This window comes from Talpa europaea (genome assembly GCF_964194135.1).
Source record: "Talpa europaea genome assembly, chromosome: 1".
Lineage (NCBI taxonomy): Eukaryota > Metazoa > Chordata > Mammalia > Eulipotyphla > Talpidae > Talpa > Talpa europaea.
In genome coordinates this window covers 91,320,573-91,334,039 of record NC_140073.1, presented here as the reverse complement: position 1 = coordinate 91,334,039, position 13,467 = coordinate 91,320,573, and the positions used below count along the sequence as shown (strand labels likewise).

General features: G+C 41.8%; 1 protein-coding gene across 1 annotated transcript in view; it reads right to left on the bottom strand.

Annotated features, from left to right (window-relative positions):
* Positions 1 to 11,204, bottom strand: part of EPC2 (enhancer of polycomb homolog 2) — a gene marked incomplete at both ends in the record, with an annotated part of 103,738 nt that extends 92,534 nt beyond the window's left edge. The window contains one exon of the mRNA XM_084243458.1: positions 11,052 to 11,204. Coding sequence (XP_084099584.1) covers positions 11,052 to 11,204 — 153 coding nt within the window. The remainder of the gene's footprint in view (positions 1 to 11,051) is intronic.
* Positions 11,205 to 13,467: the final 2,263 nt, after the last annotated feature.

The window sequence follows — 13,467 nt, the reverse complement described above, 5'->3', positions numbered from 1 at the left end:
GGGGAGGGAGGTAAATCACAAAAGGGGACAAAGGCATGATGAAGGATAGAGCTGGACTTCTAGCCGTGAACTTAATGTAGTACATACATATGTTGATTCTCAACAATGAACACCAGAAACTTATATATTGTTATACTGCAATGTTACTTCAATGAAGAAAGTCCACGTTCCAATTAAAAAAAAAAAAAAGTTAAAAAAAGTAATGAAACAAGACAAAGTACATAGCAGATGTTATTCACTCAGTCAACAAATATTTAGTGAGCAGCTAACATGTCAATCCCTTATCAGCTAATAGAAAACAAGTAACACAGACACAATCCCTGTCTTCACGGATTTTTTTACTGAATGAATAAACATCACAAACAACTACTTTAGAGTGCAGTCTGTACTGCATGAAAAATCCAGCTTACCAATGATACCTGACATAAAACAGAATTCTTCAAAAAGGTACCTCATGTTGGTCTTCTGATGCAAGTTGCTATTTAAAACCATAATTAGAGAAAATGCAATGACAAATCACTTAATCATTAACCTGAATAAGTTTTATATAAAGGAATATAAACAAATCCTATGCACAAAGCAAGCCTTTAGCAAAAACCAAATTCCCACATGGGAATAGCAGGATAAGGTTTGATATTTCCAAAGTATTCAACAGCAAACTACAATTTACCAATTCGCACTTCCTCAGATATTATACAGACATTTAAAATGAAAATTACCCAACTTTATGACTTTAAGAAACCCACTTAAAGGTTACATATTACTCACTTATCAAATAAATATAAAGTGAAAAATTTGCCCACTTTACCACATAAAATGGGTATGTTTAGAAATTTTCCTGACACAGACACAGACACACACTCCACAGTAACGATAGCAACCTCTGTAGAGTTTCTGGGATGTGGGGAATCTCCACATGTGTATCATTTTGTGCTATTAAATTTTTATCTCTAAATCATGGGGGTCTACTTTTTTTAATTTACAAAGTATAAAAATGTCTTAAACATGAAAACAATATAAGACTGTTTATAGCATCATCTCCATTAAAATGACGGGAATAGGGGCCTCCCTGGTGGCACAAGGGGTTAAGCACCACACTGTGAAGCAAGCCACAGCCTCTGCCCTGGCCCACCTGGGGGAAACCCACATGGTGCAGCAGACCTCTCCTGTCTCGCCTGCTGCTCCCCTCAGCAGTGTCTTTCAGTCTGCCTGTTCTGTTCCCCGCTCTGTCTCTCGTGAATCCTCTCACCCCCTGCATCTCGGCCTGTACCCCAGCTCTTGTACACATAAATAAATAAATCTCAAAAAAAAACCAAAACCCAAAAAACAACATGGGAATAGAGCCTCCCCAGTGGCGCAGCTGGTACAGCGACACACTGTGGAGCTGTGCGCAGCCTCTGCAGCACTGTTTGGATTCCTGGCCGACCAGGGAGATGCCCACATGGCACAGCAGACCTCTCCTGTCTGGCCCGCTGCTCCCCTCAGCAGTGCTTTCGATCCATCAGTCTGGTCTGCTCCCTGCTCCGTCTCTGGTGAATCCTCTCACCATCCCGCACCTCTGGCCTGTACCCCAGCTCTTGTATAAATAAATAAATCTTTTTTTTAAAAAAAAAAAAAGATTTTAAAATAAAATAAAATGATGGGAATAAAAATTTGCAGCCTGACTCAGGGACAAGGAGAAAACAGAAATGTGATTGCCATATGGGCTATGAAAATTCTTCTGCTGAATTCTAAACTTCAAATCACAGATTCCCAAAACATCCAAAGAAAGAAATAAGGGGGATCCATGAGCTTGGGTGAGAAGATAATCATTTCTTTAATTACATTAAACTTCTAACAAATTTAGTATTTCCTTCAATTACTAACATAGGTAACAGATCACAATAGTACTAGTTCTATTTTTAAATAGTGATAAAACCAAAATCAGGTCTTTTCATTATCATATTATAGTGCTGCACTTGTCAAAATATTGTTTATACTCATTACTGCCTCACTTCTAAGATTAGACCCAACTTGCTTATGTATTAATAAAGCATATAAATTAAAAATTATTTAATATTTTTATAACTATATTGTAATTGGTTTATTTTATGCATGTAAATATTGAGGAGGTTCATCAGATTGCCAAAGGAATTCAAATCACACGCATAAAAAGCCTTAAGAAGCCTTGCACAAGGCTTCTAAAATCAGATGCAATAGCCCCATTCAGAAATTGAGAACAGAAGCAATTTGGGGTTATTCCAGTTGGAATGCTATCAAAAATTAGTGGACAGATTGATAAAATAAATTTCCTGGTATTCCTGTGACAGCCCCATACAATTAACTAAGAAATTTAATCAAAAAACCTCCCAGTACAGAAAAAGCTCAGGGAGCAAATAAATGGCAAGACTATACCCTCTTCAGTATTATGCTTTCCAAAGCACCCAAACTTCAGAGTTGATTAGAGTTCACTAGTATATTAGAAAGTCTCTCTTCATTTACTTCCTTAGTATACCTCCCACTGAACAGATTTTCATCACTAAAATCTATTCCCCCCTCATGACTGACTAATCTGTCTAATCTAAAATAGAAAATCACTTCTAAAAAAACAAATACAATATTTAACTATCAATTATTCATGACTCAATTATTACTCTGGGGATTAGCTGAAGATTTAGTTCTCTTGGCTGCTAATTTCCAGTCTTTAATTTTTTAAGTCAATTTGCTTGTTAACTGCTCTGCCAGGAAACAGACGGGAGAAAAATACACAATATCAATTTGTTAATGGTTGACAACTGTAAAATATATTTAATTGGCAGGAGAAAAAATGTGAAACTATGCCTCAAAATTATATGGACTAGTACTCTATATATTTTACTCTTCTATACCCCTTCACATTTATACTGAAAACTGTTATTAATGAAAGTGTATAAGGCACTGACTTAAGTTTTTACTAAAAAAGTTATTCTTTAAAATACCTTTTGAGACATTGCTCATTAAAAGATAAAGAAATGTAACTTATGAAATGAGCGATTTATCTTGCCCAATGGGGAAATGATGAGAGACCAGGATTAGAACTAAACTCACAATTTTAAAGTTCCAACAACTTCATTCAGTTAGCTGTATAACAAAGGGCTGTTTGATGACTCCCAAACCAAAAACTTCACATCCTTTGCTGACCAAATTTAAAAAAAAAAAGGGAAGAAAGCTGAAAATAAAGAAATGTATTATTAGATAAGCAGACGAGTTGACTCTGCATTCCTCTTACTGCAGAGTAACAATAGCTGACAAGAAAAAAGAAATCTTAGAGCAGATAATCCGGAAGTAACTTATTTTCCTTCAGTGTTAATCCCTCAAGGTACACTCCCGGATGACAGAGTAGGCAAATTTGAAGTTCCAATCCATCTAAGGGAAAACAAGACCAAAAAAACCCCCAAGAGTCAGTTTTAAGATAAAATCAAATTATCATGATGATTCTTCTGCTATCTATATTGGGCTCCATTATGACTTACTCTTCTTACCTATTATCCTTTCCTCTTTACACTGTCCCTTATGCATGTATGACCATTTTCCCATCTCAGTTCTACTTGCAATGAAATCAAGAATTAGAGTTTTATGTTTAGAAATACATTCAAACTCAACTCCAGCCTCTAGGACCATGGTCTACACATGTATTACAAACTTTTCTATCACTTATATGCTTAGGTAAGGTATTCACCTATGCTGAACAAAACAGCATAGGCTGATACTTTAAGGCATTTGGTTTAACTGGGGAAAAAAAGAGCCTATTCTCCTGCATGTGTTCTCACTTTCTCATGTATTCATCCACAGACATACAGAAAGACGCACTCATCAAGAGAGAAACATGAGATATTAGAAAATGTGAATAAACTCTAGTAGTATGGACTAAAAGTATACCAAAAATCAGAACAGCAATGAGTACTAAAGACAGTGAAAAAAATTTCAGCAAAGTAAGGAAAATGATCATATCCAAAACATACAGAATGGGCCATTCTGTTGACATCTAGGAAAAATTAGTATTACATAACAGATAAATATAACTGATTCTCATTTTTAAAAACCCACAAAAAAATTTCTAAACCACACTGACACTGCAATAGTGTTGAAAAGTTAAGCCTTTCATATTAATGTCTTTCTAATGTTTATGCTCTCATTTGTTATGCCTTTACATCTGATTAACATTCTGGACAATATGTCCAAAAGACAGACATGTAGATTCACAGATGTAATTTTTAGAACCAAAGTACTTTTAGAAAACCTAAGTAAGGGACCAGGAAAAAACCTAATTATAATAAAGTAAACAAGCAAAGATAAATCAGAGACACACTGGGGGAGGGGAGAAGGGGGGGAGTAGGATCAAAACAAGGGGGGTGGGAATTGTACGGGGACTATAACCAAGATGAAAATGCATACACTGTGCAAAAATGAAAAATGATGTAAAATATATATATAAAATAAAAATAAATAAAAAGCTCACTAGTCTAATTCTAATTCACAAATGAGGAAAATAAGGGTCAGGAAGGTTAAACAATTTCTTTGAGGTCACACAAAATTCACTGCTTATTACTTTGAAAATTAACAAATGTAAAAGAATGGCATTCTTTAAAAGGATTATGGAGACTTCTTTTACAGTCTTTAATTCAAATTTCATTTAAAGCGTAAACATAAAAAACACTCTAATGTCATTGAAACACCTTACACTACCTTTGTAGTGTAAAAATACAGTAAGTGCACCAATTCACCTTGGGTCAAATCATTAATTAAAACAATTCAACACCTTCACTTCACAAATTTTGATCACGATATTATATACCCATCAGTAGTGGAAGTCTCAGGACAGTTCCTGGCTGAAGTCCCATTTTCAGAATAGCTTTTACTACCACGTGACGTCTGCCATTCCTTGACTGGCAGACTTAGAGGTAGATACCTGATGCAAATCAAACCAATAATGCCCCCTATCTCAGGAATCTGGTATTTTACACTAAAAGATATGTAATGATGACAACGATAGCCAATCGAATGCTTAGTGCCACAAACTCTCCCAAGCATACTATGATTCATCCTTCCAATAACCCAGTGACATTTCATACATGAAATTAACCTGCCCAAGGAGTCAAAGCCACAGTCTGGCTCCAAAACACACGTTATTAGCCACTACCCTAATGTCAAAAGACTTAGTCAGAATGATTACGATATTGTCACTTGCTAATGTCACGAGCTGCCCCAGTTACTGGCTTTCTTAAGTCTTGACTATTCAATCCTTCCTTGTCTGTGAGACAACATGCAGGAACCCCCAATAAAACCAGATATGGTTTGTTACTTTAAGCCAACTAATAATCCCACCTGTCAACTATTTTTAGGTCTCATTTGTAGAGAACTGATACTGATGAAATATAAACTTCCACCACAGACAAATCTTTCAACTTTTTAAAAAAATGTTTACCAAAAGGGATTCACTACAAAAATCTTTCATAGTATCATTCCCTGAGGCAAAAACTTTCAGTGATTCCTTCATGACCATAGAATAATAAGCAATGGAGCAGTGGAAATGTAATGAACCTTAGATATCATCAAATCCTCAACCCACTCATTGTACAGATGAAGAACAGAACCCTAGAGTCAACTTGTGCATAGAGCCTGAGTTCATATTCTGTCTACCATGTCCTAGTCCAGGTATGAGTGACTCTGGGTAAGTCACTTAACTTTAAAAGCCTCTATTTCTTCTTCTGGAAAAGAAATAATAGTACCTACACATTTTACTGTTATGAACTCTAAACCACTAGCTTAGTTTAACAAATTGCCTAGCACATGCTCAACACATTCCTAACACTCTCAGTAAGTGGTAGCTGTGATGGTAGAGAATAAGCTGAGGCTCAAAGAAAGTAGTCAACTTGCCTAGATTGCATGGCAACTTAAGAACAGAACACTAGAAACAGACTTCAGATTCACATCTCGATGCTTTCTTCTATACTATCCTACAAACTATGGAACTAACATTCAAAACTATCTATAATCCAGGCCTCCCCGGTGGCGCAACGGTTGAGCACTGGGTTGCGAAGCTGCCCGCAGCCTCTGGGCGCCGGTTCGATCCCCGGCTGCTCCCCGGCCACCGGAGGAGGGTCCCACATGGCGCGCAGACCTCTCCTGCCGCCCACTGCTCCCCTCAGCAGTGTACCTCGGTCCTTCTGCCTGCTCTGCTCCCCGCTCTGGCTCTGGTGAATTCTCTCACCCTCCCCGCGCTTTTTACTGTACCCAGTGCTTGTATAAATAAATCTTTAAAAAAATTAAAGATAAACTGCTTTATGCAGATTCTGGTTCATTCTAAGATGAAGAGATATTACACAAATCAATATATAAGAAAGATAATTAATGCAAGATAAAGACTAGTATTACACCCATACCTAGGTATTAAAAAAACCTATACTTAAAGAGACCTCTGGAGCCTCCCTGGTGGCACAAGGGGTTAAGCACAGCACTGTGAAGCTATCTGCAGCCTCTGCAGCATGAGTTAGATCCCTGGCCAGCCAGGGAGCTACCCCACATGGCCCAGCAGACCTCTCCTGTCTGACCCGCTGCTCCCCTCAGCAGTGTAGTCAGTCCATCATCTACCTGTCTGTTCCCCACTCTGGTCTCTAGGTGAATCCTCTCACCCCCCCACCTCTTGCCTGTACCCCATTCTTGTATGAATGTTAAAAAAAAAAAAAGAGAGAGAGACCTCTTATTCAAGAGGACAAAGACTTAGTATTTTGGTATACACAGTACCAAAAGTTAAGAAACCAAAGAATTCCTGAAAGAGTAATTTACCAAGCTCTGCAAATAAATTTTACACACATATACATCTCAACATATACACACACAGAACATCGCAACATATATACACACACAAAGCTAGTGTTTCACACATATTCATCTTAACATATACGCACACAGAAACATCTCAACATATACACACACACAGAGCTAGTGTTTCACAAAAACATCAATCGTGGTATAGAAAAAAACAGAAGCTTGTTCTATACTTAACAAACATTTATCAAGCATACGTTATATGCCAGGCACAGTTCTGGACACCTGAAATATATTAGGGAGCAAGACATGCAAAGACCCCTGCCCTCACGGAGATTACATTCTATTAGAAGAAAATCTAAATAATAAAATAGGGTAGTTGTCCACAAATTTGCTATATGCAAATATATTTTAACAAATATATTTATATTTTTTATATTTTAACATATATATTAAAATATATTTTAACATATATATTAAAATACAACTCAGATAAACATAATGGCACCAAAACAGGAAGATGCAAAGTTAACAGATTGTCCAGATAAAGAGAAAATGTAAAAAGCTAAGACCAATAATAAGTTTAGTAATGAAAGACTAAGCTTTTTAGGGATTTAATATTCTAATCAAACCATTATCATCTTTTAAAAATATTATAGAATATTAATTCACTGGGATACTATCTAATAAAAAGGAATGAGCCAATATAGATACAAGGATGAAGCCAATGCATCATGCTAAGTAAAAGAAGCCAGACGCAAGAAAGTATGCATGATTCCATTTACATGAACTTCTAGAAAAAGTAAAACTATAGTGCGAGAAAGAAGATCAATGGTTGCTTAAAGCTGTTCATGGAAAAGGACTGACTTGCACAGGAGAACAGGCATACTTTTACAAGTGTTTGATAAGTTCTTTATCTTGACAGTGGTGGTGCTTCCATGGGTGTAAACACTGTCAAACTCATCAAGCACTATGCTTTTACCTGGTGCCTTGTATTCTATGTAAATCATACCTCAAAAAAGTTGACCTTGAAAAGAATTAAATAACATATCTAAAGTTCTTAACTAGTATTTAAGGCATAAGTGGTATTCAAAAAATGGTAACTGTTATTTAAAACATCAAGTACCACTAATACAAGACACAAGGGAAAGTGGCAGAGTCACCAATCACAGGATACTTCTGATTGTTTAGACCCTAAAATACCTAAGTTTTACAATATGTGCTCTAGACCCTGTGCCAAGAGGGGCACTTCAAAGACTAAGTTGTTGGAGGATACCAACTGGCAGAAACTGGGCAATAGACAATGATAATAAGGGGAGGGGATTGTAGTAAAAGATGGTTGCATGTCCAAAGAAAAGAGCTAAGATGTATGGTCTAAGATGACAGAGTGCTACCAAAGCCAAAGAACATCTCACAGATGTCAGAATGTAACTCAAAATTGAGTCAGTGACATATTAGTAAACAGTCTATAGATAGTCCAATAGTTACCCTGAGACAGTTCTTTATTTTATTAGAGGAGAGCAGAGGATCTACAACGGGATTAAAGTGAAGTGAAAGGATTCTCCACCAAATAGGAAGGGGTTAGATTGTGGGCAGTTAAAAAATGTCAACAATTACAAATCCACAAACCAAGGTTTTTATTGTTTATTTTTTATAAGTTTGTGATTTAAAAAAAAAACAACAACAACATAATTAGAACATGGTGATAAATGGAAGTTGAACTGAAATATAACCAAAGTAAAACACAAAACATTTGTGCAGTTTATATTATACTGCTAGTTAAAAATATTTATCAAAGCAGATCTATTTTTCAAATAAACAAATTATTAGGTTTAATAACAGAAGTCCTGTAATAAGACCAGAAGTGAAGTGGCTGTCGCTCATGAAAGCACAAGTCTTCTGAATTACATGTTAATTTTTAAAAGAAAAAACTAATACACCAGGTGGACATTCTGGGAAGAAGACTTTAAATTACAAATCTAAACTGTCATGGTTTGTTCTGTTTAGTTTTAAGCACCTCCACTTGTAACATTAAAGAGGCAGAAGAACAGGGAGAGTCAAAAGTCTGGTTTGAAATCCAGTTCTAACATAATTTAGCTTTCTTCACCAAAACTGCACAGCTGAATCAGGCTACTGAAAATAACCTGACTTTGGTACTCATGTTCTTTTTAAAAATCACAAAGTTTACTGAAAAGGAATGGTGCAATATTGTGGGGGAGGGGGGGTTAAGCATTTATTTTTAGTTTATCATTTAAAAAAACAAAACTAAGCTGCAACTTTTCTTCCGAAATGCAGATAAAATACTAAATTGTATGTGAGAAACTAGAGCCATAAAGCAACAACTTGGTATATTGCATATCACTATTTACAAAAACAGGAATATATCTTCCAGAGTCTGATTGTTCATTACAGAACATGCCTACTGATTTAAGTTCTCGCCAAACCAAAATAAAAAGAATCCAAGTGATTATATCCAATATTAATGTATGTATCTAAGACTCTTTAGGGGTCCAAATCCATAAAACACCATCAACAGAAAGAACTCTGTGGAATTCAAACTTACAGGGTTTTTCAGTTCAAATAATTCTTGTAGGGCTCCCAAGTGGTGCAAGGGGTTAAGATGCAACCTATGAAGCTGTTAAGCAGCCTCTGCAGCACAAATTCGATCCCCAGCAGGGCAGGGAGCAATCCACATGGCCCAGCAGACCTCTCCTGACTCACCCGCTGCTCCCCTCAGCAGTGTATTTCAGTCAATCTACCTGTTCTGCTCCCCACTCTTTCTCTGGTGAATCCTCTCACACACACACACCCCCACCTCTGGCCCGAACCCCAGCTCTTGCATGCATAAATAATCTTAAAAAAAAAAATCCTTGTACATACGAGGGCGTTCTTATTTTAATTATCCTTCCATGGTAAACTAAGAAATAAATTTTATCTTGAAAACACAAGGATTTTCACATATGACTTTGCTCTAAACCTTAAATATAAATGGTGCGTTTTCATCTTATTTTTCAAGTTGAAGCTAAATGTTCATTCTGGTACTACAGCCATATCCAATTCTACCGAAAGTGCAAGACTTTCAAATAAACACCAAAGCAACTAATTAAATCAAAGCAGAAAGTGATGGCAGGGTAATATAATGAGGTCAGAACAAGACTAGCCAATCAAAGGCAGAAAAGCATTTCCTGCTACATTAACAGTCAAAAGAGGAAACCAATCACAGAAACCTCGAGCCTTCTTTTGACAGTCACAGCAGTAAAAGAACCAATCGATGCACACCGGAGGTTGACAATAAGGCGGGACCGAAGGTTCATTGAAGAAATTCTTGAGGGTGCAGTTACTATGAACTTCGCACGCAAGTAACACCACTCCAGTCACAAACACTGGCACGCCAAATGAAAAGCTACCGTGTGCAGAATTTAACCCATCAAGCAGGAAAAGAGCAGCATTTTTTACTAAAAGCCGTTGTAGTGTCAAAAATGCAACTGTCATCAAGGTCCTTAATTTTGAAAAGACACCCCCCCACCCCATGACAATTCCAGGGACGCGGCGCGGGGACAGCGGGGCGCGGGGGGCTCGTCGCCGAACACCCCAGGCTTCTTCCTAACGCCGCGCACCGAGCGGGGCCGCCACCGCCAGGAAGTCCAGAGCCGTCCAGAGCCGTCCAGGTCCGGCCGGCGGAGCGAGCCGGTCTCGGACTCTCATCCCCGGGGCAGCCCCGGCCCGGGCGCTCCCGCGCCGCAGCGCTGCAGAGCCTCATCCCGCGGCCACACCACGGGCTGGGGATGCGGCTCCCCTCGCTGGGAGGGGATTTATGTTTTAACGCGCTTTACTTCCCGTAAGTCATTTCAATGCAAACTAAATTTCAACGTGCGGGAAAATTGCATTAAGGTTTCCTCACCCATCAATTAACCCCGGGCCTGGGGGGAAGGAAAAAAAAAAAGGTAAACAGAGGCCGTACGCCAAGAACGGCCAGAACATCTCCTGCGCCATTCCCGGACGCCGCTTACGGCAAGGCCCTCTTACGGCAGCGTAAGCGGCGCTGCGAGCTAATCACAACACTGGGACGCAACAACATGGCGGCCGCGGGCGGGCGCTGCGCCGGCCGAGAGGGTTTACGCTACTCCGCCGGCGTAGGGTCCCATGCGATGGAGCGGCAGCGGCGCCCTCCAGCGAGCGTAAAGCGCTCTGTGAATGGCGAGGCCCGACTGACAAAGGGGAGGGGGGAGGAGGGAAGGGGGGGTAATAAACACTCGAGTCCCTACCGATTCCTCCTCCTTCTCCATCCCGGTGGGCATCTGGGGCACGGCCCGGTTGATGGAAACGCAGTCGTTGAGATCAGGCATGTCCTTGCCGCGGTAGATGGGCAGCGGTTTGGCGGCGTCCAGCGCCCGCGCTCGGAAGGAGAGTTTACTCATTGTCTCCCCGCCTTACAGGAACAGCCCGGGCGGCGGCGGCGGGGCGGGCGGGGAGGGGGGGGGAGGACTCCCGCCGCCTCCTCCACCTCCTTGCTCAGTGCAGCGCGGCCGGCCCGCTCCTCCTCCTCCTCCTCACTGCCCCCGGCCACAGCATGGGCGCCCACCCCGCCCGAAAACAGCCCCCCGCCGCCCGCGGCCGCTTCCACAGACTAGATCCGCCGCTCGCCCGCCCGATCCGCTCCCTGCGCCATGGCCAACATGGCGGACATTACCACAGCGGCGGCGAGCGATCCCGGCAGCCCGCGCGAGAGCGCGCCCCCGCCGCGGGGACGCGCCTCTCCCTCCCTCCCTTCTCCTGCCTTCCCCTCCCTCCCTGCCCACCCACTCTCTCCGCGGCGCGGCCGGCCCGCGGGAGCGTGCTCAGCCTCGGGCCGCTCGGGGAGAAGCGGCGGCGGCCCTCCGCTGGCCGCTCCGCGCTCTCGCCTGTGGCAGGTGCCAGGTGCGCCCGTGAGCCCGCGCCCCCGGGCGTGCGCCTCTGCCTCCGCCGCCACAGCCCGCTCGCCGGCGCCTCCGAGGACGGCTCGGGCGGGACAGCGCCGCGCCGCGCCGCGCCGCCGAGGACGGGGTCAGCCGGGACCCCCGGCAGCTCCGCCCGAGCCCGTGCCAGCCCCGCGCCGGAGCGCCGCTAGCTCGCGTCTTCCAATTCGCACATCCCCGGGAGGTGCGAAGGGCCCGCGCCGCCTGCCCGCTCGGAGCAGCGAGGACCTGCCCGGCTCGCCCACCCTTGAATTAACGCTCGCGCGAGCCCAGCCCTCGTCCCCGGGGCCCGGCTCCCCCCAGACCAGAAAGGCTCTGCGAAGGGAGACGTCCCGGCCCTTCCCCGCCTGGGCGGTGAGGATGCCAAGGGCAGCCGGGGGCAGTGGCTTCAGGCCGCCAGGTGCAACAAGTGCACGTGGACCTGTCACCCAGACTCTCGGTGCTTGCTAGTTCTCTGACTTCAGAAGTGTTAGTTTCTGTAGATTAAACTTGGAAGGTTTAACCAGGCTGCACACACTTCCGAAGTGGCAGATGTGTGTGTCCTGCGTGCTGCGGGAGACACAAGTTTGAGATGGAGTTCGCGCACTCGTTGAGTTTCACGATAGGGGCTGACAGGAAGGTTGTGAAGACGAGTAGTAAATAGTAAGAAGAACAGAGCAACTGGGAAGGTAAATGACAACCAGAAAATGTGTGAATGCTTGAAATCAACTATATAGATGACACTAGGCAGAGCATGATTGATTACCAAACGAGTTGTAGAGACCGTCATTGCCATGAGAGTTTAGGAAAGGAGACATGACTTTAGTATGAAGTGGTTGGAGAAAGTTCTACAGAGGAAGGAAACTCACGTTAAGTGAAATAAGTAACAGCTTATTAGGCTGACCCTAACCTCATTTAGCAGAGTTCCTTGATCATTCTTTAAACATTGCAGTTTTTCTACAACATCCCTGGGAAGAATGTGACACAGTTTACCATTTTCTAATTGATAAATATTCTGCCTAGCCCAGAAAAATGTGGATGGCTTGCTAGAATTGAAGTGGGGAAAAAAAAAAAAATTGTCCCTCCAGTCATTTCTATCGATGTTTGACATCAAAAGTATCTCTTCTTCCACTCCCCTTCTCCTCCACTTCTCTCATCCCTTCCTTCCTCCCCACCTTTCATCCTCTTCCTCCCTTTTCTCTCCACCACCCCCTCTGAAGATAAAATACAATATATGGACTTCATGATGGTGTCTAAATAGTCTTAACCTGCCTAGCCCAGCAAGATTTTGAGCACCAGAGTGTTTTCCACTCACTTTGTTGGAAACAATAGAGATGCCTTGACTCACTTCTTGTAAGCAATACCTTCCTCAAGTTTATGGGCACTCCTGCCCTGAGCCTACCCTCTGGAACAATTCCAGTTCCCTGCAAGAAAGAACAAAAAGGGGGGGGGGGTAGGAATCAGCACTAGATTCAAGCCTGAAAGGTAGGGAGTGGGGGTGGTTGAAGAACTTAGTCATTCAGGCTTTTACCTGGGTGCCTAGCACTTCTCAGATTCAGAAAGGATACCTTTTTCTAGTCCATATATTTATTGTTACTCTCTCAAGAAAGGAAACACTGAGTATCTGTAATATACTACTTTATATGTTTATAGATGTACATATTATATATATATAATCTCAATTAATTGAACTGCACTTCCTTCTCATTATAACTTTGAGGAATTACAATTTTACTAATAAGGAGAC